Consider the following 27108-nt stretch of genomic DNA (forward strand, 5'->3'; position numbering starts at 1 on the left):
TTTATGTTCTTTTAGTCAGGTACACTCCTCCCCACCCCCCACACCTCCACACACAATCTACAATCAAGGCAAATGTGTTAGTGATCGCAATAAATATGAATGGACTAAATCGATCAGTTAGATGCATTACTTCTTGCTATATACTTTTTACGAGACTAACTAACTAACACAACAACAAAAAGACTGACAGTAGGAAAAAAATCCAGGTAAATGATAACCAAAAAGAAAAAAATATATTTTTTAAAGATTTTATTTACTTATTTTTAGGACAGAGGGGAAGAGCGGGAGAAAGAGAGGAATAGAAACATCAATGTGTGTTTGCTCTTGCTCACCCCCTACTGGGGGCCTGGCCTGCAACTCAAGCATATGCCCTGACTGGGAATCAAACTGGTGACCCTTTGGTTTGCAGGCTGGCACTCAATCCACTGAGCCACACCCGCCTGGGCAAAAATATATGGTTTTAACATTAGGTAAAAGCAACTTTATGAAATGTAAAATGAAACTTTTTGTGTCAAATTTTATAGTTTATCTTATAAAACTACCCTTTTTAAATATCTGTGAAGACATTCTAAATACATATATAAATAGCATATATATTCTACGTGCCAATACCTAAGGCAAGTATCTTAATTGGTTATTCAGAGATGGATCATATTCTATTCTCCAAGTGGCTCTTTCTCTGCAGTCCAATGCATCCACACAGACTGTCGCGCTGTCCATGGCTGAGCACTGTGCATATATAATGATAAGACAACCATCCCTGGCTTTGATGTGACAATGCCACACACCGTAATCATTTGCATGATCTAATAAACAACTTTTCTAACTCCTGGCTTAATCTCTTGTTTATCTAAGTATTAAATGCCAAGTTACACATCATCAGGGCAATTATTTCTGTTCTCTGATTACTACGTTTGAAAGTAAAACACTTTAACAGTGTGTGAAAACCATGGCTAACTTCCACCTAAAGCACACCTTAATCCACAGAACAAATTCATCTCTTGACCTGCACTTATTCTAGGTTCTATATTAAGACCTTCTCTCAGTAATTCCTGACATTCATGTATCATAATTATCCTATTAAATTAAACATTATAAGACTAAGTCTCTCAAGTGGCTACCACCATATATGTATGACTCTGTCGACTACAAAACACAGGATCCCTTACTCTCAATTCCCAGTTGGAAATTCATAAATCTCAGCCCTTGAATAAACTTCTCAGAGTTATTATGAAAAATAGTAGAAGGAAACCATGTGAAACTCATACAACCTGGAGAGGAAAAATGCTAGTTACTGTTTAAGATTACACATAATTACAAAAAAACGTTAACAAATTTAACCAGCAACTACTGTATCTAAGTGACCAATTTAGCTTCTGTTGTTAAAAAAAGAAAAAAATCCTGAAGTTGGTATTCTATCTCACAACACAGAAAATAAAATACAATTAAAAAACTGGAATACAAATGTTTGTCCTTGAATTTCCCTCAACATACTCATACATTAATGTGCATGAGACACGGTAAGAGTCTCCATAAACTCCTTGAATATTAAGTTCCAAATATGACACCCTGGCCCACAATCAGAGCTTAGAAAAGACAAATATGGGGTCTCATTTCTAAAGATTTGAAGTACTTTAAGGATACATTTTTAATTCCACAGCACATTAAATCTGCAGGATTTAGCCCACTCTGCACATAAGGGGAGCACAAGGTTTTGTGACACATTCAAGATTACATAATTGTTCAACCTTTTAATCTAAATAACAGTTCAAATTCAGTGAAATGACATAATCACGTACAGCAGAGGTGACCCAGCGTTTTCTTGAAGGACAAGAGTAAATACTGTAGGCTTTTGAGCCACATGGTGTCTGTCACAACTATTCAACTCCACCACTGTAGAGTGAAAACAGCCAGAGACAATAGGTAATGAATGAACATGGCTGTGTTCCAATAAAACTTCATTTACAAAAATAGGTGGCCAGCCCTCTAGCTGTAGTTTGCTGATCCCTGACATACAGAACACTATCAGGCTTGGATAATCTTTGATCTGTAGAGAGATTATGACAATGGGAATATAAAATGAAGTAAAACCACATAAGCCTGATTCAATTTAGATAAGGAAATTCATTGCTGATCTAAGAAAATATGACTTTGACACAGCAGTTACTGGTCAAATTTAACTTATGCCTTTCTACACAAAGAGACATTTCCACTGGGCACCCTTTGTGAGAGTAGCTGTGTGGCTTAAGAAGTGAAATTATAATAGTATTTACAATGTTTATTTTCATTTAGAAGTTACATTCTCACTCTTAAAGAACCCTCTGCAAAGATAATCAGAAGTTGTATTTCAGATTACTTACCCATATCTTGCCAGAGATGGTAAAAAGACCAGCCATTCCCGACATCCTAAGAAAGAAGAGAACCACTGGTGATGCACACTATGTAAAAGCAAAACTCAGGTCCCAAGGACCTGCCCTTCCACTTTTTGCAACACAGTCCTCTCTCCTAGATTCACTCATGTTCATATAGAGCTTCAACTCCACAGCCATCATTTCAGCCACTGCTGCAAATATATCCACATCGCCTGGCCCTTCCTCCCTTCATTGTAAATACCTGGCAAAAACCCCAACCTTGGGCAGCTGCATGTCTCCGGGGAAAAATCGGGTGACCAGCTGACTGTTCTCCCTTCAGCCACAAACCTCAGTGGGCACTCAATACTGCACTTTTCAGGCTCACGTGCTTTTCCCTCTCTTCAAACCCTCACACACCTCCTTTCCCCACGCGTTCTCAGCTAACAAACACTCCTCATGTATCACTGTGAAATCAGAAGCCACCATGTGATCTTCCTTATCTCTCCACCACCAAATCTGAGCCTGGTGCTCACCTGCATCACCTTCTACTGTTTCACACAGAAAGTCTATGTGCCCTCCCACAGTCTAATTCCCTGACTTGTGCCTTGGATCTCACCCCTTTGGCTTATTAACGACTTGGTTCTTTTTTGTCAACGCCTCTTCCTGCATTAGCGATTTCTTAATTTCTACTGGATCATTTTCATCACCATGAAAACATGTTCTACCCTCTCTCATTTTTTAAAAAGAGCATCATGGGCCTCCTGTGGCCCTCCAGCTTCACAAATCTCTCCAAGGAGTAGTCCACACTTGGCATTTTCTTCTTCCTTACCTTATCTTTAACCCATTCAAATCTGCTTCCGTCCTCACTACTACAATGTCACTACTTGTCAAGGCCACAATGACCTTGCATTACTTTGTCCAACGTCCATGTCTCAGACTTGATGTTCTTTCCCTCTTGATAACATGAGACACAGTAACTACACCTCATGCTTGAGCACCCTAATTTCCCTGGCTTCTAGGGAAGTTCATACTCCTGCTTGTCCTCCTGACTCACTGGTACTCATTTTCGATTTCCTGACTCCTTTTGCTGACTCCTTCTCTACCCAAATTCTTAATGTTGGGGTGTCTTGTGGCTAGGTCCCAAGCACTTTCCTTTTTCTTCTCTCTCTCTAGGTGATCTCCTCCCTTCTAAGGCTTTAAATGCCACCAGTATGTTCTGTATTTGTGTCAATTCTCCGTGGAGACCCATCTCCATGCATCCAACTTGACGACTCTACGAAGAAGTCTGCATCTCAAACTTAATGTTTAACACTGAACTTGGTGCTTTCTTGCTCAAATCAGTAACTGGTACCAGGACCCACCAAGTACTCAAATCAGAAACCCAAAAGATTTTTTGTGAATCTTCCCTCCCCTTCACCTTAGCCAGACTTACCTTCAAAACATGTATTAAACCCACCCATTTTCTCTCTCCCCACTGTTGCCACTCTGATGTGCACTAGGCACTACTCCTAGGCTAGATATTGCAACAGCCTTCTATCTGTCTGACCTCATCTGTCCTTCCTCTCCCCATCTCTTCTTCTAAAAGCCACATTGTCATTGCATGCACTGATAACATCCAAGTTCCTCAATGTGGTCAAAGGCCTGTGTGATCTGGCTTCTGCTTGTCTCTCTTATTCAGCTTACATACCATTCGCTGTCCTGACCCGAGCCACCTTTCTGCTCAACACACCAAGCTCTGCAAGTTTTGGCCTGTCCCCAGTCCTGAAAATATTCTTCCCCTGCTTATCACCTGACTAGGTTGTTCCATCCTGAGTCCTCCCTCAGAACGGCCTCTCCTGGCCCCTTATCCAGCAGAGGTCCATGCCTACAGTTATTCCCTGACTTAGGAAAGGGTTTTGCTTATTTGGTATTTTTTAAACACTCTATGATTCTTTATATCCCTAGTTTATCTCTTAATATGCTTTACTTTAAGGCACCTGAGGAGAGCAGAGGGACCATGTCTGTCTTGTTCACTTTTGAATATCCAGTACCTAGAACAGTATCTGGCATAAAATCATTTCTCAAATATTTATAGAATGAAAAGCTGCTTTTAGACTAAGCTATATATTTCCTGAGTATTAAATAAATGCTACTAGATGATTTATTCCTGAATTATTGCATAATTTGATCCTTTTTCAGCAAGGATATTCCTTACCCTTGTATATACTAACAAAATTAATTACAAATATGACAACTCATTCAAAATTAAAACCTACTATGTAAAAAGTTATTATGGTTTGGCCTTATCTACCTCACCAATTATTACGCAGCCTGCCGTCACGGCCGTAAGTTACCTAGCAGTATGCTGCTGGGCAGCCAAAGGCATCACAGGTTTTATTTTCCATATCGATTCAATAGCAATTCCTGCATAAACTATAATTCAAGAAGAAGTCACTTCCATATCTTATCAATCATTAAAAGGAAGAATGGTAAATTGGTCAATGTGTTCAATACTGTATTTTGTAAAGGGAAAACAGTTTACATGGCTTAGTGCTAATGTTAGGGGGAGGCTTTTTGTAACCCGCTTTAGTCTGGATACTTACTTCCAGTACACTAACTAGCTGAAATGTATGTGGATCATAAAACCAGAAACACAACATGGTCTAACCATGGTCATATGTAGTGTAGGTAACCAGAAGTGAGTATGAAGAAAAGTGTAGCTTTTCAAGGCCCATGAACTGGTCACTTGATACCACGCATTTTATTAATAACACCTTCTCATTAAAAAAAAAATAAAATTACAAGTTACGTTAAAGAAGCTGGGGATTTCCAGCCAGTCAGAGGTTCAACTGATTGCCATTTCTTCTCTAAGATATAATTCTGCAGGTCTTTGTAGATTCCTGGGCCACGGTAGCGACGGAATACCCCATCCTTGGCACTATAAATTATAAAAACAAATAGAAAATAAGCCCATTATAATAACAAGTATTACAGATAATAAGAATCAAAATAATTATGGGTTTTACGTGTGAACTACACTCTAAATTTTAACTTGGCTCAAATGAAGAAAAAAAATAGCCATAAATCAGAAAGCACACTTAAATATTAATTACAAATGAGAAATTCCAAAACAGAAAGCATTAAAGATTCTACTTTATCACTGCAAAATTTGTGATCATAAGCAAAGTTCCTGCCAAGTAACTTTTTATTATTTTTGCTACCAAGTATTTCAATTTTTCTCCTACAACAGGAAAACAGCAGTTATCAAGTTTTAAAAAATTCATGTCCCCTGAAAATTAACAGAACACTTCCTATTTTCACACACCCCTTCAGTCTTCCCTCACTTCTGCTTTCTCTATACAGTCAAGCTTCCTAAGGGAAGAGTCTACACTTGCCATTTTCTCCTCATATATTACTTATTCACAATTTGTGCAACTTGCAGTTCTGCGTCCATGATTCCATATAAACTGTTCATAGTGGGGGTCTCCAATGACTCGAGTGCCATATCCACGAGGCACTTTTCTGCCATTTTTTTTTTGTCTGTCTCTGGCACTGCCCACCACTAACCATTGCTCCCTCCCACCTTTCCATTGGCTCTATGAGCTCTCTGGACTTCTTCCTCCTACTCTGACCACCCCTTCTCAATTCCTTACTCCCTGTCCTAAGGTTGGTCAACCCTGAGTTTTATCCATGACCTATTTCTATTCTGCATACATTCTTTCTAAATATATTTAAACTCATCTACCTCAATGCTTGAAAATTCCCAGTATGTATCTCCAGTCTAAATCCTTAATCTGAGCTTTAGATCCTCAAATCCTTATTTGAAATTAACAGTCACTTCACACTATCTTCTCCATTTTGGCCTCTATCTTCCAAATTTAATTTTATTCTAGTAGTTTTTACTAGTTATACATGGCCTATTGGTTGTCATCAAGACTTTTCCTTCCTTATGGCTAATCAGTCACCAAGTCCCAGTGATCCCACCTTCTAAGCATCTCCAGAACCCATCTCTTCCTTCTCTTTCCCCTCTGACTACCTGAGCCTCTGCAGCCTCACTGTCTGGGATGATCCAGCTATACCCTTTGGCTAGCCATACAGAACTAGTTACAGTTCTCATAAGGTACCTCATTTTCTCCTGAGCCTTTCCATGATATCTCCTCTATCTGGAAAGGTTTTCTCCACCTTGTCTATTTAACCAATTCCTCCTTATCTATTAAGAATCATCCTACCTTTTATGTCATCGGAAAAGTCTTCCCTGACCCCCCCCCCCCCAATCTAGCTGCGTAAACTTAGGTTGCTTTCTCTGAAGCACTCTGGGCGTCCTCTCTCCTGACGGCTCTCACTCCTGCAGAGCCGGCTCTCACCCTTCAAATGTTAGGCTGCATGTGTGGTGGTTATGGAAAACAACTTAGAATTTCTTGTATATGTCTACAGATTTTTAATATTTACAAGACCAGAAAATTATTTAAACTTACTGAAAAAATGCTGGAAGCGTGGTGACAAAGAAGCGACCACTTAAACCTACAAGAAGCATAAACAAAAAAAGTTGTAAGTCAAACTCAGACTAACCCAAGCACCTAACCTAAGTTGTAAGAACAAGTTGCCTTGAGCTTGCTTTTATAACCACATTATTAAATCACATATACTATTTTTTTTGACTTAAAGAAATTTTATTTTTACCCATTTTTATTACCTAACACTTTCCAGCCACTGACATACAACTTGCTTATCTTTGAGGTAAGACATGAAGTTTCCTGTCTTGTGTATCACTTGGAATTGTATGGTGGCTGACAGGGCAGGTCAGAGTCATGCAACCTGAGTTACATACTAAATTTACTAGCTTTATGCCCTTAGATAAATTACTTAACCTTTGAGTCTCAGTTACCTCACCTGTAAAGTGGGTAAAGTCTAACCAAATTGTTTTGAAGTTAGGTTAGCTCAGTGTGTTAAGTGCTAAGCACATAGTGAAAAACTCAATAAATTATAGATCAGACATAGGTTAAAATCATAATAACAAAGAATCTAAAATAAGAGCATGTATAATCTTTGCACATTTAAAAAATCTGCAAGTACTGTCAAGGGACTATATGTACATTAAACAGGTTTTCTCAGTTTGTCTTAGGAAACCTTTACTTAACACTAACTACATATCAAATGTTATGCTAAGTACAACTGAAAACAAAGATAAATAAAATCCTTAATCACTCAGAAATTATTCACTAATTATCTTCTTTGTTCAGGGACAGTGATAAGCACTCAAGACACATAAGACAAGCAAAAACATGTAGTCTTTGTTCTCACAAAACTTACTGTCTAGTTAGTGGCAGAGGAAAAAACCTTAATACTTAAAATCATGACTATGAACAGAGATAGATGATATCAAGAAAAGGGTATGCAACAAAAACCTGAATGAGGTTAGGAATAAAGAACAAATCCCTGGCTCTTTAAATGTTTACAAATAAATAATATTTACATGGGCACCAAGAATGAGGAACCCTGGCTCTGGCAAAGAAAAGGAAAGTTAAAGGATGCTCTCAAGCAGCATGGGAACTTGACAGAGAGATCATTTTCACATTTCTCATCACTTCCGCTTTTGTCACTGAAGAACAGTTTGGACAAAATCAAGTATCTATTCAAATAAAGTAGCTCAAATATCACATCTTTGTGGTCATTTGCAATTTGAAATGCTGAAGGTTTCCTTTTAATAACACAAAATTTGCTTATACCCATTTTATAAATTAAATTTGTATTCAGCATAATAATTTATCTATTAGTGATGAGTCTTCCCAAAGAAAGGTTCCGATTTTTTTCTCATATCAAACCAAACTGACTCTATAATGGCCCTCGCGCACTCAAAAGAAAACACAATACTCTGAAGGAAGTAAAAGTCAATGTGACAAAAAGAAACATTTACTACATACATTTATCATTGTACACTTTAAAAACAAAAAAGATTGTACTGGCAGTAACAAACACAAGCAACCAGAGAGGTCGACTGAGGACTGCAACAAGTACTGCCCACAGGGCATTTTCACCTCTAACACTGTTTGGAATTCTGCCCTAGCAAGGAACGAGGGTGTATTTTAGTGTATTTCCAATTCTGAATTGCGGGGGTGCGGGGGAGGAGTGTTGGTAATCCTAAGGGCTTAAAAATTATCATCTGCTTTTGACTAAAATAATGATTATAAACAATTTCAGAACTCAATTCTTTACTAGCTAGAGATTCTTATGGCCACCCAAAAATTGTATCTATGGAGAGTAACAATGCTAGCGAATTATCCTTTATATACATGATCTTTTTAAATGGAATGAACACTTCTTCAACTTTCTATTTAGGTTTTATTTTTATCAGAATACATACATATAATTTCTAATAACTGTTATCGCTGAGACAATATTTTTAAGTTTTTCTTTAAAATCCTTCATATGTTCTTGGCCATCACTGGCCATGGCAATAATTTAAAAAGTAACCAATAAATATAAAAAAGTTCATAAAACACATTAAATTACATTCGGTTGGCCAATAAGTCTGTACGGTTTTTTTGTAAAATAAAAGACATAGTTTTCATTTTCACCAATAACTTAATTGATTTGGATATTTTGAATATATTGGTTATCTCCTGAGTGGTATATAACATTGACTGTTCTCAATGACTCAATTTGATCATTGTCAACTTCAACTGGTTTACCCGACCGAGGAGGATCATCCAGGGAGAAGTCTCCAGCACAAAACTTCACAAGCTACATTTGACTGTTCTATCAGTCATAGCACCTTTTGCATATACTGCACAAATCTTTCTTTGTGTTTCAGTTATGTTTTTACCCTTCTTGAAATAATAAAGCATAATATGCCAAAAATGTGCGTTTTCTTCCATCTTTGATATTAAAATAACTATACAAAAATTCACCAATTTTGATAAGATTTTTTTTGATGCACACTGATATGACAGGTGTTATAATACAATCTAACACAATTGTTTCAAATAAAGCTAAAGACAACTAAGTGCTACTACAACAATCTTATAGAAAAAAACAAACTAACTTTTGGGCCAACCCAACACAATATGCAAGGCAGCATTTCCAGTGTCACATGCCCATTTACCTGGCATCAAACCCACTTCTGCCTTGTATTCATTTTTAACCAGGGACATTAAATTTATATTCTGTAGTCTTTGGTTTTATTATAAATAGGCATCATAATTTCTCATAGCATTTTAATATTAAATAATTTTACATTGTTAATCACATAGAAAACAATATGTGATACGTAATAAGTACTAAATAAAAATGCTAGCTATTATTTGCTATATTAAAAATCATTGATTCTAAATTGGAGTAAGATGAGATGATGTAACAAACACAAGCTAACTTATTTTAAGTGCATTGGAAAGTCTACATTTTGGATAACAAAGCATATCTTTACTAATAAATGTGCTCATGAAAATCAATGAGTACGGAGAAAATAAGAAAAAAGAAATACTGTGACAGATGGTCTCTGAGATTTTTCTGCATCTTTCTGATTCAGGCTAGAAGATAGGACAGAATGTTCCTGAAATTGCTGGGTTAGAGGTTATAAGAATTTTATAGCTCTTGACACGAACTGCTGTGTTGTTTTCAGTAACTGTAACAATATACAAGACTGTTAATTAAGGTTCATTTAAAATAATAACCATTATTAATAAATTGTTGTACCTCAAGATTGCTTTCACTTTTGTTTGTTAGTATTTCTTCAAATGACAACCCATGTGGAATAATAACAGGTTTATAGCATCTACTTCAGATATGAATTGTTTTTTGTCTGGAATAATATACTGCCACTGAGGATGTATGCAGTAAAATCAACAACAACAAAATCAAAAGCAACCAAAGTTGTCCTTAGATTATGACAACTACTAAGCCTTTAAAGATCTGACACCACAGAAAATTCATCTCAAATAAATGTCATTTCTGAAGGGCTGAGAGGTCAGAAAGCCCTGGGTGTCATGTCAGTGCTCCAAAAATGTCTCCTAACCTTTCACACTGGTGTTACGAAGTCTCAAGGGAGACATTCATTACCTGAAAACATGACCAGCTTGAAACAGAGAAGCACCATCTTAGGTTGTGGCTTCAGGGCTTAAAAAACCAGTTAAGTGTGGACTTTAAAGAATTGTCACAGCATGCAACAGCTCATTTTGAGATCTGCATAATGATCCATTGCAACAAGTTTCAGTAAGTGTGGAGGAGACAAGTGAACTCTTAAACCTTCAAGTAAGAGATAAAGTTTGACCACAAGGTCTCCCAAAATTTCTACATGCTGTTTTCACATTAAGCTTTCATTTTTAAAGTTAACTACGACTTTAAAATGGAGACTATATTGCAACATAAAAGAAGCCTTAACTCAAAATGCAGAAAAATTTTCATATTAGCAAGTTTATCTTAAGCATATATAGCAAAAGAAAGAGAACTAAAAGATTGGAGAAAGAAAAATTATGACAGAGAACTATATTTTGATATGAAAAAACAACAGAATTTATTTAAGTTCTATCTTAAGAAAATGCAGAGAGCTACTAGCTTTTCTTCTACCATTTATTAGCAGTGTTACCTTGGACATACGACCTAACCTCTCCAAACTGCAGTTTCCTGAGTAGTATAGAGAGAAACAGTTTGTTATTCCTAGGTTTGTTAGGAAGCTGAAATGTATATAAGTGGTGAAGTAAATGCTTAACTAAGTGAGTATTAATGATCATCAAAGAGAGAAGCAAAAGAAAAACAATGAATAAAAAAGTACAGTGAACTTTATCTTTGAAATTGAAATAAAGTTGTCAAGAGAAGACTAATTTTTATAATTATAAAGTTAAAATATTAACACTAACTGAAGTACAGTAAACTAAATTGGCTTCTGTAATTAATTAATGGTTTTAAATACGAAGATTATTCTTGGCCATGGAAGGAGTCTGGTTTATCTCTACTCTAGTCAGCAGCTACTGTTTTCCTGTCCATGACAACGAAGCTCATCTGCATGGAACAGAAGGTTCAAGTACACATGCATTAAGTTTAATTTCCCAAAGTCAACTTAACCAACACATCACCTGATTTATGCTGTATTAAACAACAATGTAATGTTATATAATCTAAAGTCTGTCCTTCCCTCAATTTCTCCATCGCAGCTGTGAAAATGCAATGTATTTGCAATCCTCAGTCTTTATAATTCTGAAATCCTAAAAAATTTGTTAAATGCACCAATGGAATATTTATAGGAATAACTAAAGAATTATGCATGAACACTTCAAAAATTCTTCCTTTCCTTCTTTTTAAATTTTACTTGCAGGGAAAAGAAATCACCTCTTACCAGCAGCACTCCTATGGCAGGGCAGCCCTGATGAAAGAATATACTAATGGAGATCTGGAACCAAATATAAACCTGTACACAGAAACATCCAGTAAAGTACTCAACTGTGGGGAAAGCCAGTAACATTTCAATGGCTTCCCAGGGCTCACTCAGGATGTTAAGATTCTATAAAAGTGAAGTACTTTTATACTCAAATAGCTTCCAAGAATAGAGGCAAGCACCCCAGAAATTTGCTCATGAATCTGCACCACACAAGACACTTCATTTGGCTTCCAGGACCTCCTACTTCTCCTTTTCCCTCCTACTTTTCTTCTGCTCCAGCTTCCTTTCTTCTAAATGTTGGAGTCTTCAGTTCTCAATCCCCAAAACACTTCTCTGGCACACAGTCTCTAGGTAATTTCAATTCTACCTGTCATTTCAAACACTATATACACTGATGAACCTCAAATGTGTACGTCTAGCTCATCTCTGTTTGGATTTCTGTGAAACATCTCAAACTTAGATCTGTCTCAAATGTGTTCTTCCTTCAATCTTCTCCATCTCTCTTTTTAAAAAATATGTCTTATTGTTATTCTATTTCAGTTGCCTCGATTTTTTTCCCCCTTCACTCTCCTCCACCCATCCTACCCCTCCATCTCTCCTTCCACCAACTGCTATAGTAACCAATCTATCAGAAGATGCTTTTGGATGTTCCAGCCAAATGTAGTCTCTCCAATCCAGCTACTCAGCACAGCTGCCACTCACTAGTCCAAGCCACCATCTTCACTCTGCAATACGGCAGTAACATCTTAATGTCTCTTCTTGCTTCCACTTCTGACCTATAGACAATTTTTCACATAGCAGCCAAAGGAGTTCTTTTAGAACATAAATCATGTCATGTCACTATCTTGACTCAAAACCTTCCACTAGTTTCCTTCTTATCACACTTAATATGAAAATGATACTCTCTGCCATGGCCTATGACACCCTACATGGTCTGGTCCCTTGCTACCTCTCCAGCCCCATTCATGTGGAGTACCCCACTGGCCGCCATACTGTTCCTCAGTTAGGCCAAGTGCCCTGCCCCCACACCTGCACGCGCTCTCTGCTCTGTCTGGAATGCTCCTTCCTGAAAGCTTGCTGAGATTCACTTCCTCAATCTAGCAAGACCTCTGGTCAAACGGTCTTTCCTGACCACCCTATTTAAAATGGGGGGATCCCAGTATTTTCTATATTTTTACCCTTTTTTCTGTTTCTTCATAGCCCTTGCTAGCATCAGATATATTTTCCACTTTATCTTTGTTACTGTTTATCTCCTTTACTAGATTGTAAACTTAATGAGGGGCCAAGTCTTTGTCTCCTTATTCACCCTTACCATTAATCACTTGTTCCATTCATCTGAATCACTGGTACCCAGAACAGGGCCTGATACATGGTGGGAACTCAAATACTGTTGAATAAATACATTAATTGAAAACACTAAGATTGTAAGTTAAATTTACCAATATATGATAGAATAATCTGAAGTGAAATATTCTCGTCTACTCAATCAAGTGTGTAGAATTTTGTCTTCTAATTTTTATTTGTGAGTTAGTTTTTATCACTTAAAATAATTCTAGAGCCTCTACATTAAAAAAATTGTTTACATACGTAAAAACAATCATTTTTCCTTTTTAGACTTTGCTTTTTTAATTATATAGAATACCAGACCAAAGACCTTTTGTTCCTTATTCTTCGATAGATATTTCAAATATATATTACTTATATTTACATAAATAGTATGAGTCAATGATGAATTTGTTTCTAATCTATTTCATCATAAACAATTTTTCTGTTACCTCATTATCAAAAAAGCACAAATCACAATAGAAAAAGTAACTATCAATCAACATTTTAGATGGAAAGACTATATTCAATTAGACTTTAGATTTGTGAATCCATCACAAAGCTGCTTAATTCTTTTAATTCAAATCCTGCTGTGAATTCACAACAGGTAAACCAAATGGCAGCATTTTCAAGAAACTCCTCAAAAAATGTCTGTGCCCAGTAATGAACATGGCTTTCACCTGGTTGAACAGGACTCAACCTACTAAAAGATGAAAACAAGTACATAGCAAAAATGTAATTGCAATGATTTGACCTCTAAACATAAAAACTCATCACAATAGCCAAAACCATGAACTAATAACTATAATTTCCCATCTCTAAATAGCAGATGGGCAGAAATGGCTTTGATTCAAATGCTTAAAAAACTGGAAGCCTGAGGACTAATAGCGTTTAATAGAAATCTCTCTCCACATTGTCAACACATTGATCTTAACAGACACCATCAATTTCGTTGTCCAAGTAACTGGTAATTCAGTACTGTCTTTTTTTGAAATCATAGTTATTACAGAAAGTTAATAGGTACATTTCCATACCTACCTTTTCTTTCTTTGAAAAAGAATACAATAGGTTGAAATAGGTTGAAATTAGATAGGAAAAAATGCCTAAAGTTTGAAAATAGTCAAATTTGAGACTGGAATCATAAAAAAAAAAACTGCACTTTTCTTCTCAAGTTAGGTATAATAAATACTTATTTTTAACTACAAATACAAAGATTCTTCTATTTCCCTCCATTTTCTTTTTAAAAATTACATCAACAGCATATATATATAAAACAACATATTTAGGAGTTCATCATTCTGGAACCCACAACAAAGTATCTGATTCAGGTAAGATCATTATGTACCTTAAAACCCCAAATTATCACGCCACAGATTACTGCTAATCACAAAGTGGGATCTTTTCTTTATAACTGAGATGTTTAATGTTTAGTGTTAACCAAAAGCTCAAATTCAACATTGCTAATGGCGACCGTATGTGTCTTCTGGTAGTATTAATCATACAGTGACAGCATTGCCTATGAAGTACTCTTGCCATATATATCTAACCAAATCACACTTCTAGGCTGACTTTCAAGTTTACAGAAAGTGCAGAAAATATAAAATATAAGGAAACAGCTAGGTACATATCTGGCCTATTCTCTTCAGAATGTCAATGTCATGAAAAAACTGGGGGACTATTCTAGACTGAGTACTATTAAAAATATATACCAACCAAATGTAAATGGTAAAACCTTGATTGGATCTTGGTTCCAAACCTATAAAAAGACATGTGGGAAATAATCAGGGAGATTTTAACATGCCCAAGTATTGAAGGCAAAGTATCATGATGTCTGCAAGTTATTTTCAAATGACTCAGCAAAAGAAAAAATAATAATAAAAATAGAAATATATATGTGTAACATAGACAGACTCAGGTACACCAAGATGTTATCTATTGATTCTAGGTGGTAATTTCATGAGTGGCAATATCCTAGTCTTCAACTTTTATATATTCTTGAAAAAAAATCTGAAATAAAAAGTAACAAACTTTTGCCTGCAATGTTCAACATTTACAGTACCTGGTTCTTGAATGACATCTACCTTCCCCACACTAACATGAAGTAGTTCACCATTCTTTGCAAATATCTCCCATTCTGCATCAGTCTGCTGGCAGGAAGGACACCAAGGGGCATAACTATAAAAGAAGAACAGCTAATTAATATAAACATATGAAAAATATCTTTAAGACAAAATAGAAAAGTAGAATATTTAAATTATAAAATAAATCTGACTAAAAAGAAACATAAAAGTTTCTCAAAGTCATTTGATATAGAAAAACAGAAGCATATTTCTCCCCTAGAATTTAATAATATATGAATATTAGTTCACTGGGAAAAAATTAACTGAAGTTTAAGAAGATTTTCACACCTATTATAATACATAAAATATTTTATTTCCAAGTTATTGTTACAATCAACCCAAGTTTTGTCACTTTCTAGGTAGCTTTTGATTTTTCAGGGAGAACACTGTTTTGACTGTCCCACTAAAGAAGGGAAGTTTTCACAAGGGTATTCTTAAACTAGAGAGACCAGTTTCAGACCCATCAAAGCCACAGATCTGATGACTAGATAACAGAAGATTTGTTGCTGGTGGGTCCCCAAGTATGTGAGTCATTTCCAAAGAAGTGTGGCAGCGATTCTGGACAATAGAAGCTGTGGGCTAAACCAGCTCTACCCAAGACTTTCTTAAATAGAAGAGGAATTAGAAATAATGGAGCCTTCAACCAGAATGCTGGTTTTTACATTTATTTTTTCATTCCATAAACCTGAATTGTGTACAATGTTAGAAGTTGAGTCTACAAATGTGAACAAGAGAGATGTGGTATCCTCTCCTTGTGGATACAATCCAGAAGTGAATATTGGTAAGCACAGGGATGCTACGAAGACATTCAGGAACTGGGTGGTCTCAGAAGGGCCCACAGAGAAAAAAGCATCTGTGCTAAGATCTAAAGTAGTAATTAGCCAGAGAGGGTTCAAAGAATGTTCTATTCTAAGGAGAGAGTACAGTGCCTGTGAAGGCTCACAGTATTGAGAGAGCAGGGGGAAGACATCATCCACAGCTTTTAAAAAGTGGTAAAGGAGTTAGGACTTTATTCGAAGCTCCCGGTAAAGCCTAAAGAGGAAGGGAATTATGTTCAGATTTACATTTTCAAAACCAAACCAGGGCAGCTTGTGAACAGTGGATTAGGAAAGGAAAAAATGGAAGCAAAAAAGAACTGGAAGCCTGGGCCATCCTGGAAATATGCTAATGGCCTTACAATTCTTTTCCATGACAATGGTCTGAAAAATATCACAAACATTCAGACCACAAAGCTCTGAAGTGGTCTGGATTTCACCTGCAGATGTAAAATGGAAATCCAGAGAAGTCTGCTATTTAGAAAGTACAATGGACAGAATACTATCCTCTAAGAAGGTATTGTCAAGTCCTAAGCCTCAATACCTGTGAATGTGACCTTATTTGGAATCAGAGTCCTTACACATATAATTAAAGCGCTTGGGATGAGATCATCCTGAATTTAGGTTAGGCCATAAATCCAATGACCGGTGTTCTTATGAAAGAAAGAAAAAGGAGGTTTGACGCAGAGACACAGAGGAAGGCCACGTGACAATGGAGGGAGAGACTGGTGTTAGGCAGCTACAAGGCAAGTAACACCGAGGATTCCAGTTGCCTCCAGAAACCAGAAGAGGCAGGGAATGGATGCTCTCAGAGACCAAAGTGTTGATTTGAGATCTTTGGTTGCCAGAATTATGAGAGAACACATTTCTTTTGTCTTAAGCCACCAAATTTGTGGTAATTTGCAGTAATTCAAGGGAACTAATATAGAAAGGAAAATATCATTTGAATATAGAAGGAGTTGAGAGAAGGTATTCCTTATGAAGACTTAAAGAGCTGGTGGGTCTATACTTAATATAAATTATTGTGAACAAACAAACCATTTGCAGGAAATCCATTTTAGAATACTAACACATGACACAGTTAAAATGAGTATTAACATTTCAGAATAATGTCACAAACATACATTAGTACAACTGGGGAGGGACTTTGTTATGTTTAATAACACTGGGAAGAAAGAAGCAGTAAATAAAACAAATCAATGCTCACAAAACAGGATACTCCAATAGGAAAAAATCTGTGGACATGTTGAATAATATTTCAAGATGTCATCAACTAGACATTATATTTTAAAAATCTGCTTAAATCTATTTAAATTATACTTAAAAAATTTTAATATCAAAATACTGAGGGAATAAATGGAATAGTATTTTTAAAAAGACTTGCTATCATTGTTTGTATACAATTGGTGAATGTTATCATATGTAAATTATGCCACCAAGAAGTAGAGGGCAGGGTATATAGATGAAGCAAGATTGGCAATATATTGATCACTATTGAACCAGCTTGGCAGATGATAGGGGTTCACTGTACTACTCCATTTCTGTGAACGTTTAAAAATTTTCTTAATAAATGGATTTTTTAAAACTTGCTTAAATGGAAAGATATACCACATTCTGGATGAACAGCCTTAGTGCTATAAAAATGTCAATTTCCTCTGATTTACTTTCCATTTTTCCATTCCAGAATTGTTTTTACAAAATGTGGCATCTATTATTTCTACCTTAATGTATGAAAGGGACAGGGGAGAAAGAGAAGTAGGAAAGAATGTCTGCCAAAGAAATAACACATACACAGTGGGGGAAAATGCCTAAGAAAAGGAAACAAGGGGGGGGAATGCTAAACAACTGATCTAATTCTGTAACAAGATTTAGGGGCAGAGGTGCTGTCATGTCAACATTTACAAATCTTTTATCTGGAACTGGGCAGAAGTATGTACTACATAAGTGCCATTCAAAACCCAATGCAAGTCCTGACCACTGTGGCTCAGTTGGCTGGAGTGATGTCCCATAACAGAAAGGTTGCAGGTTGATTCCAGTCAGGGCACATGCCTACATTGCGAGTTTAATCCAGGATTCTTGGTCCGGGTCCATGTCCAGGTATGTAAGGGAGGCAATCGATGCTTCTCTCTTGCATCAACGTTTCTCTCTCTCTCTCTCCCTTCCTCTCTCTCTCTTTTAAAAGCAGTGGGTAAGTATCCTCAATGATGATTAAAAAGCAAAAACAAAAACAAAAAACCACTTCAATGCAATGATGCACACAAACCAACTTCTCTGAAGAACAACAACAAAAGAGTAATTGGGCAAGATTTTGATCTTTCACATTTTACGAAGGTTGGCGAAATGGGTTTAAAATGTCAAGACTAGTGGGAAGAAGGCATTTATTTCAGGAAAAATACTGAGATTGGGCAGAGCCCAGGAGAGAAACAGCTGCTTAAAGTGAGACACGCATTACTCTGCCAGGCCCTAGAAGCTTCCAGACTTAGCAGGCACAGTGGCTCACCCTCTCTAACTCCATCTCTACAGATTAGTACAGCCAACTACAAGATCATTCTAAAAGATCATTAACCATCCCACTACAGTTCACTGTGCTATCCTTGAGATCCCAGAGACATGGACCCAGAGATAACAGTCCAAGAATAATCTGTTGAAATCTCTGAATATGGATTTTTTTTAAACACAGTACTTCTACATCCCTAGGGTAAAATAGATTCCTGGTATACAGTAAGTGTTCAATAAATATTTGCTAAATAAACAAATGAGCAAACTTTAACTAAAATTATATTCTTCATCTGAGAAAAGTTATTTTCTATCTATTTTGCACATACCCAAATGGCAGCTGAGACTGGGGAAAGCTGTTGGTAAACTTTATGAAAAAAGTAATACATTTTATTATTAAGTACTCTCAAAAGGCATTTCAGTATACTGGATGTAAGTTCTGCCAGAGGATTCAGAAAGACCAACCATAAATTAACCATGTGACTTTGGGCAGGTTAATAATTGCTCCATGCCTCACCTCTTCAACTGTGAAATAGAAGGAGAGCAGCTACTGTAGGTTATTGGGAAATTAGATGACATATGCAGAGCAGGCACAAATCAAGAATGATCATTCATACAAATTATGTTTATAATATACTACTTGGTTTCTGTTAAAAAACACAAACACAAAATTCAACTGAGTAAATCTGGAAGTCTAAGTTGTTTTATTAAGCAATTGATGAACTGGGCCACATCCCAACTACCAACTAAAAGGGTGCTCTGAGGAGTTGTACAAAATGATGAGGTTTAATAGCAAAAAAGGGTGGGGCAAGGATCAATTAACAAAAGAAAAGGAGTAATTTTGAGCCAGGACACCTTTTCTTTGAGGGAAGAAAGCTAGAAGGATTTTTATCACTCTGCCTCTTCTTTCAGGAGGAGAGGGCCGGGTAGTGGACAGATTACTTTACTGGTGCTTGACCAAAAAATTCCTGACTGGTTGATTAAGGTTATGTTTCTGGGAGAGGCTGAAACTGCAGTTAGATCAGGTATTAAATCTAGGTTTGGTATCATGGGCTTTGAGCCCCAGTGATGCCCTTTTGGGCCTTTGGTTTTCTCTTCAACATTTCCAAGGCACTTTTCTGACACATGAGCTCATCTGTACTTTACAACATCACTGTCGGACAAGGTAGGCTTAGAGAGACTTGCTTAAGGTCACGTAAAACCACAAAGAACAAGAACCCAGATGGAGGCATTTATGTGATAAAAATCTCGAAGGAAAATAATACCTACTATCAACAGAGGGGGAACATTAACGGGAGAGGAAGAGAGAGAAAGAGGGAATAGGGAAAAGAAAGAGGGAGAGAGGGAAAGAAAGAGGAATTAGAAAAAGATAAGGAATTTTAAAAATTATCAAAAATAAGGAGGAAATCTTGAAGTAGAACTCAATGAACTCTAGATCCTCTTTGCTTTGTTTCCCTAAACCTTTATTTTTTGCATACAACTCATAGACTCATTTGTTACCTCAGTAATTATTAAATCATGCAAATTTCATCATTTAAAAAAGAATCCAAGTTCCTAATCTCTAGAAAGGCTGTTATATAAATTGGGTTTTTTTCGGTGATACTGACCCTCAGATGTACAAACCCTGTTAAGGTAATTTTAGATATTCCGTTTCGTATGTAGCTGCTACCCACTGCTCTGTGGCACTGTTAATGCCATTCTGAGATTTATTCACAGTTCACTGTATTGGAATCCACCACTATCATTCATTCCCCTAGTGTTTTCTTTTGGTGGTGGAGATAAACCAGCTCCAAGTCTCAGGTGTGGGAATTGGTCCTATGTTGTTGAAGCTTTTTCAATTATAGTGGAACCTCCGTTCTCAAACTTAATTTGTTCTGGAAGGCTGTTCGAGACGCCATTTATTCAAAAACTGAATCCTATTCATACTCGCACATTCTCCCTTGGTTTGCTTGCACCTGAGGGATGCAAGGGTTGCCGGATTGAGAACCAAAGTTTTGTTCAGCAACTGAGATTTTTTTTTCCATGAACAACTTCATTGAGGAACAAATTGTTAGAGACGGGAGACATTCAAGGCCTGAGGTCTGACTGTGTTAGTATTCTTCCACATGTGGCAGTCATTTAGGCAATAATTTAGAACCTACTATAAGTAAAATACCTCCAGGGGCCAAAGGAAAGTCATGTATGTGACTTTTATGCTCTTCTTTCTCTATCTATACATACGTGTAATTTATTTATGTACATATGCATGAATAAAACTCATCTAAAGGACTGAATACAATATTCATTTATATTTCTTAACACTAGTTGAGAGTGGCAGTGTTCTCCTAATTATGATAAAGTACAGACCTGGTCAACCTTTTCCTTTACATGTAAATTAACCTCCCTTCAGTTTAGAGGCCTCTGAGAGAAATTAGTACCTTTATAGCCATGAAAACTGAACAGTACCTTTCTTTCTTATATTTTTTGCAGATGACAGTGGTATGTAAAATTAGTAAGCTTCATAAAGACATTTGAAGCACGTTACAGATAGCCAAAACACTGCCACACTTAAGTTCTGCTGCTGTATGAAAGGTGGTTCAAAGTCCTTGATTCTCTACTTGCCGAACTCAATTTGGCATGAGATTTCATTACATGTACTAAACACTCAGGGAAGGAATTCACTCTATTTCCTGGAAATAAAATTTTACTAAAAATACATTTTTATTCTCCAATAATGGGAAATTTTTCTTCTCTCTTGGCTCAAATTTCACCAGTGCTTCCCAGAACCTTCTCTTTTCCTATCGTTGCAGAAGTGAGATGGGCGACGACAAATACAATTAGTGTTCACTTAGCACTTACTGTGACCAGGACACTCCGAAGAATCTGTGACAATGAAGATGAAAGATGTTTACTAGGTTTGTCTTTCTGTGATTTAATAAATGAATATAAATCAAAATGCCAACAAATGATGCCTTCACTATATCAAGTGCTACTCTTCATTTTGGAAAATCCTGAAAACCTTTAATGATCCAAGATTTGAAAATCTTTTTCTGAAATACATTTATTTAGAAGATCATTTCTAGGAAATGTTATACAAAATGTAGAGAGAAAATAAAAATTGACAGCTCTCTGAAAACCATAACACTTACCAAAGAAAATGGAATTGACTACTCTTATAATTAACACTCCATTACGGCAGTAACTGATGCATTGCTTGTACCTTAACAAAGCCCAGCAGATCCTAGTCCACAATAAGTGTTTCTTAAACCAATGAACACACGTTAGATGAAAGTGATTATCCTTAGTACCAAAGAAAATATATACAAGTATTTCCTTCAGTGACATACTTGAGGAAGCTCTTCATTAAAGAAATAAAGTCTATTACTTATTCATTCACTTAGTCAAAAAGGATGTTCTGAACACATCTAGTACTTAATAGTTACTAAGGCTCTTGAGATAAATAGGAAGAAAAATTTAAGTTCCTCTTCTCAAATGCTTATCCTCTAGAGGAGGAGTCAGACAAAAACTCAATACAAAAGCATATAAATTAATTGTGATATGGGCCATGCTAGAGAGAAACAAGGCACAGTGAAAAAGAATTTTCCCAGGGCGACGGGAAGTCAGAGCACCTGTTTGAGTGGTGCGGTGTGTCAGGAGTAAGTATACAGCAATAATGCTCCTCATCTGCAGAAACTAGAAACATGGTACAACCATGAACAGTTAGTCCTCTGAATCCTCTGAAGGGGAAAAGAACTGCCCTTATGTGGGCCAGGGTGCTGGCTAGCTGAGAGCCTAAGTACTGATTAGGCAAACTCTGTGCCTTCCTTCAGGGTCCCGAAAGACCCAGCTACTCTCCCTGGCTTGCATCAGAGACTGCAAAGCTCAGGCCTGCCTTCTAGTCCTGGCCTTGCCCACATCTAAGGATCTAGCCTTGGTCAAAGCTTCAATCTTTTCGAGTTTTCATCTCCTCTAGTGAATGAGCATGAGAATGATACCTGAGTGTGTGATGATCAAATAAGACAGCATTAAGTACCTGTGATGTAAGCACTATAACTTCACTGTGACTGAAATGAAGGTGGCAGCAATGATGATGATGATGGTGGTGGTGATGTGGATAAACACAGTTTGTGGAAACAATCAGATATCAAATACTTCTATGTTTGTTTGAGAATTCCTCTCTTGGCCCTGGCTGGTAAAGCTCAGTGGATTGAGCGCCGGACTGCGAAGCAAAGGGTCTCTGGTGTGATTCCCAGTCAGGGCACATGCCTGGGTTGTGGGCCAGGTCCCAAGTAGGGGGCACATGACAGGTGACCGTGCATTGATGTTTCTCTCCCTTTGTTTCTCCCTCCCTTCCCCTCTCCAAAAATAAATAAAATCTTTAAAAAAAAAAAAAGAATTCCACTTTTGCATGTTTTTAAATACCTGTAACAGTACCTAGGGCAGGGGTTTGCTCAGACATATTTGGAAATGTGCATAAAGGATGCCGGTTGTTAGATTATTTTGATGTCACATGACTACTAAAAAGACAGGTTCTACAGCATGTGAACCATTGCCACACATCAAAGAACTGCCCAATCCAAAAATACCAATAAACCCTTGGTGCGAACCACTGTCAGATGCTCAGCAGGTAAAAAATATTCAGTAAATATTTGTTAAATAAATGAATGGTACATATGATATTTATTTCCTTTAGGGCACAGGAGACTGCCAGTCTCTTGAAATCAAGGAACAGAACTCACTGATTTTCACCTTACCAGATCCCCAACTGTGAAAATGACACATGATAAGCAATGACTATCTCCAAAATTCCATCACCAAATTAAGACAATCTATTACACTACAAGAAATTGTAAGTATTTAGCATGGGTAAGGTAAGGCAATAAAGTTAAAGATGTTCTCTTCGGGCCTAGTAAGGATATTGGAAAAACAATACTAAAATCTAGAGGTCCTACTGAAAGAAATGAGGCCTTCCTTCACCACCAGATGATTAATTCGCAATTTTTAAACATGATCATCCCAAAACTAAGTTAGAAATAGTAGTGCTTTATAAAGATCAATATGCTTTACAGAGGAATTTTACCCCAAAGACACACAAATTTTTCTCTGGGTATCAGTTTAAAGGTAGGTGGGTCAAAATTAAAGTTATTTGGATATCTTCATATTTCTTTTGGGAGGGACACAAGAACAGTACAGAGAATGTATTACATTGCATACTTTTGTGTTTCAAAAGAACAAAAGTAGTTTTCTCGAAGACTGATTAATGGGAGCCAAGTAAGTGTTTAAAATAGCAAAAGGTTACAGGCAACTGAAAAAAAGATAGTATGAAAAAATAGAAATAAAATATTAGAAGGCATTTTAAAGATTAGATGTGTCCTAACCTTGACAAAGAGCAAACTTTCCATCAGAGGTTGATGAAAAAAGCAAAGAAAGCTAATTACAGAGATGTGGCAGAAATGGGGTAGAAATTATCAAACCATACATGAAGGCAAAAAATAAAAACTGAATATATCACTCCACGGCACTGAAGAAAATGTAAACATGTAATAATGAAGGAATTTCTCAGATCTTAAAAAAGGTTTCAGAATTGCGAATACATTTTTAATTGACCTTTCTCCTTAGCAAAGTGGTTTTTTAAAACTGAAATTCAATTGCAAGGATCCAAAAAAAATTGACTGCAAGTAGAACAAATTAAATTTTACACTAAAAGCTTTTCAAGTCTCAGCAGACAAACACTGTTAGGTCCTTAAAAATGAATTAAATTATTAATACCAATATAACAGAACCGCATTATAGGAGCTTTGTATAAAGTAGAATATAAAAGAAATAATTCCCAGAAGAGAGAAAGTATATAAGTAAATGAATAAATAAAGAACTGACAAATTTTAAATACTGTCAAAAAGCCTAACTTGCTTCTTTAGAGAATTTAAATTCACCATCTAACAACATGGACCTCTAACAATTTCCATTTATTATGACCAGTTCACCTAAATAAAGTGTTAATATGGAAACTAGTACTAACACATTTTGTTTTTCCCTGTTATATATATATCAGGAAAAAATCTGATAACTTACTGGCTGTTTAAATGAAATTTTAGTAGGCCTATAAAGGTACTGAGAATGTAATGAATTTTGTATTTTTGTGTTCGATTTGGTCAGAGTCAAGAGAGGGAGTGTCACAAATAGACAAGATCCACAATATTTCTTCAGTACAAGAACCTAGGTTTGGTATAGAGAAAGCTGGATGCAATGGTTGAAATTCTTCAGCCTTGCTTCCTATTTTGAAGTGTACTAGATGAAAGGAGAACTTATACTAAACTGATCTCAAGTGTTGCACAGCTTCCGGGTTACAAGTCTCATTGTGCATCACAACCCAAACCCATTCCATGCAAAAGACACATGACAAGCTTAGAGCACCTGATTACTACATTTATGTACATTTGTACATTTATGAAGTAAAATTTAAACTGTCAGCATGGTCAAGCACAGGTGCGGTTGGCTGTTGTCTATTTACAAGCTTAATATGGCTTACACTTGCCCCAGCTTTACTGTTTTTAGTGCTTTTACTTAAAAAAAAAACAAAAACAAAAACAAAAACCTATTCTGAAAGGAACTATAAATGAGCTGACTTCTTTCACTTTCGTCATGTACACACACAAACTCACCTTTAATCAGAAAACTGACATATAGGAAAATTCCATTTTATAAGCACTTACTGAAAAAAAGAAGTGTCTGTAGTACTGACAAAATGCAGCCGCTCTAAACTTTTACAATTATTATAAACACAACAGTCCAGAAAAAGCCCCACCTTCTCAACTCCATTCAAAGTATTTAAGTGGTTTACTTTAACAAGAGCATGTCTACAGATCCTTTAATAAATTCATTGATTTATTATGATCTCAAAGTTTTTACTTCGAGGTCTAAAATATCCCGTTCTTTGTGACCAAAAGGTAAATGTATATTTGAGGGGTAACGGGCATGTGAGGCCCTAGTCTCACAGGGACGTTTGAACTTCATAGACATCTGCTCGCATCTATATTGAAAAGCTCGAAATTTAGCGGTAGCTCCGCTAAAGGGAAGCTCCAGTTATGTGACTGTGTCCTCAACGGAAAATTAAGTATCAAATAGCAGTGATCAAGTATATATATTGCTGAAACCACATGCTAAGAAGATGTGGTCTCAGTGATCTTTTCTCCACTCTTCATTTTTCTCTGCAAACCCACCATTGGTTGTCTCTCAAGGCTATCCGAACATCTGCCCCTGGCTTTCTTCAAATGTTGCAAATGAGCGCTTTCTTCCTAGCACAAGTTATTTTAATCTATGATGAACAATCCCTCGCCTGCACCCAATTCAAAACTATATTTTTCCATCTTCTAAAGCAAAGGCGCTATCCACAACTTACTTTCTGTTGTTCAAAGGGGGAATTTACTAATGTCCTTTTCTTTATGACACTAGCACAATTAAGTTATAGTTACCCATAAAGTCCTACCTCTAAAAATAACAAGTATCAACATTTATTTGAAATCTTGTTTTAAAGCTTTAGAAGCATCCATCTTTCTGCTTTTTCCCGATGATATCTCAGGATCTTCAAACTGAAGACCAAGATACTTTATACAAACTGGCCTGTCCTTCACCATGCTACAATTATTCATTCTGCAAACACGTTGCCTAGCCCACGCTACGTATCTGTACTGCTCAAAAATGTTATTGAATGGTCGCCCTTTCTCCTCTACCTACACACACACATCAAAAGCACGCTATTTTCCTGTAGATTGCCTCCACCCTCCTCCCCAAACTTTCCCCTGGATAAGCTGCTCACCCACCCCATCCCAAAACACGTCCCTACAGTAGGCGGCAAGCAAGATGAGGGAATGGAGGGGATGCGCTTCACCCTCAGCTGTCACCGCGGAGGACCGGGTACGCATGCGCAGCGCGATTAGTCCGGCCCGGTGGCAAAGCGTGCCCGGGGCCTGCGGCAGACCCCCGGGGGTAATGCGGCCACCCGAGCGGCCCGCTCGGCTCTAGGAGAGCGGCGCCCGAGAGGACAATGTGGCGTGCGGTTCGGTCAAGCACACTCACAATTTCAGCATCCACTCGCCCTCCAAAACCAGCGTCCAGTTGGAGGCAGTCATAGGAAGTACCATGCTCTGCTCAGCCGGTAGCGAAGCCTGCTCCGGGCGGGCCTCCTCCACTGAGACCCAGGCGGCTAGAAGCGCCAGCAGCACCGGGCCGCAGCGCCCGCCCGCCATATTGGGGTGCGGAGCGAGGCTCCACGGCAGGACGCGTGGAGGAAGGTAGAAACGGATCGAAGGTCTCGCTTGCTGCACCACTGGGCCTCTCCAAGTAGCCTGAGGGGCTGCCGGAATGCCTAGCGTTCACCCCGCCGATCCGCCAAAAAGCCGTAGTTCGCGGAGGCGGGCACCGCCTCTTAAAAGCCCCGGCGCGCTAAGGCCACGCCCCCTCCCTCCTGGTCTCGCCGCCGTAGCCCAGGGTGTCGGTTGCCTAGGCAATGGCCTGCCACTCCTCCGGACCACCAAACTGAAAATAAACAGATAACCTGGTGTTGCTAAAGTTAGAACATGGTCCGCGTGTGCCCGGGCTACCCAGTAAAGAAGGGATGGGGACGGGGGAAGGAGCGGGGAGGAGGAAGGCGGTTTGGCGCGTATGGATTTTTCTAA

At 37.4% G+C, this 27108-nt stretch overlaps 1 protein-coding gene across 1 annotated transcript in view; it reads right to left on the reverse strand.

Moving 5' to 3' along the window:
* The window catches only part of TMX4 (thioredoxin related transmembrane protein 4), a 42381-nt gene extending 15554 nt beyond the window's left edge, over positions 1 to 26827 (reverse strand). Inside the window, exons 1-5 of the mRNA XM_054574033.1 lie at positions 26510 to 26827; positions 15083 to 15198; positions 6806 to 6851; positions 5140 to 5268; positions 2361 to 2406 (exon numbers count right to left, since the gene is read on the reverse strand). Of these exons, the coding sequence (XP_054430008.1) occupies positions 2361 to 2406; positions 5140 to 5268; positions 6806 to 6851; positions 15083 to 15198; positions 26510 to 26679 (507 nt within the window). The 5' untranslated portion in view covers positions 26680 to 26827. The remainder of the gene's footprint in view (positions 1 to 2360; positions 2407 to 5139; positions 5269 to 6805; positions 6852 to 15082; positions 15199 to 26509) is intronic.
* Between the last annotated feature and the right edge of the window lie 281 nt (positions 26828 to 27108).

The sequence above is a fragment of the Pteronotus mesoamericanus genome, unplaced genomic scaffold (assembly GCF_021234165.1).
Source record: "Pteronotus mesoamericanus isolate MK-2021 breed Mesoamerican mustached bat unplaced genomic scaffold, CSHL_Meso_final contig_25, whole genome shotgun sequence".
Classification (NCBI taxonomy): Eukaryota; Metazoa; Chordata; class Mammalia; order Chiroptera; family Mormoopidae; genus Pteronotus; species Pteronotus mesoamericanus.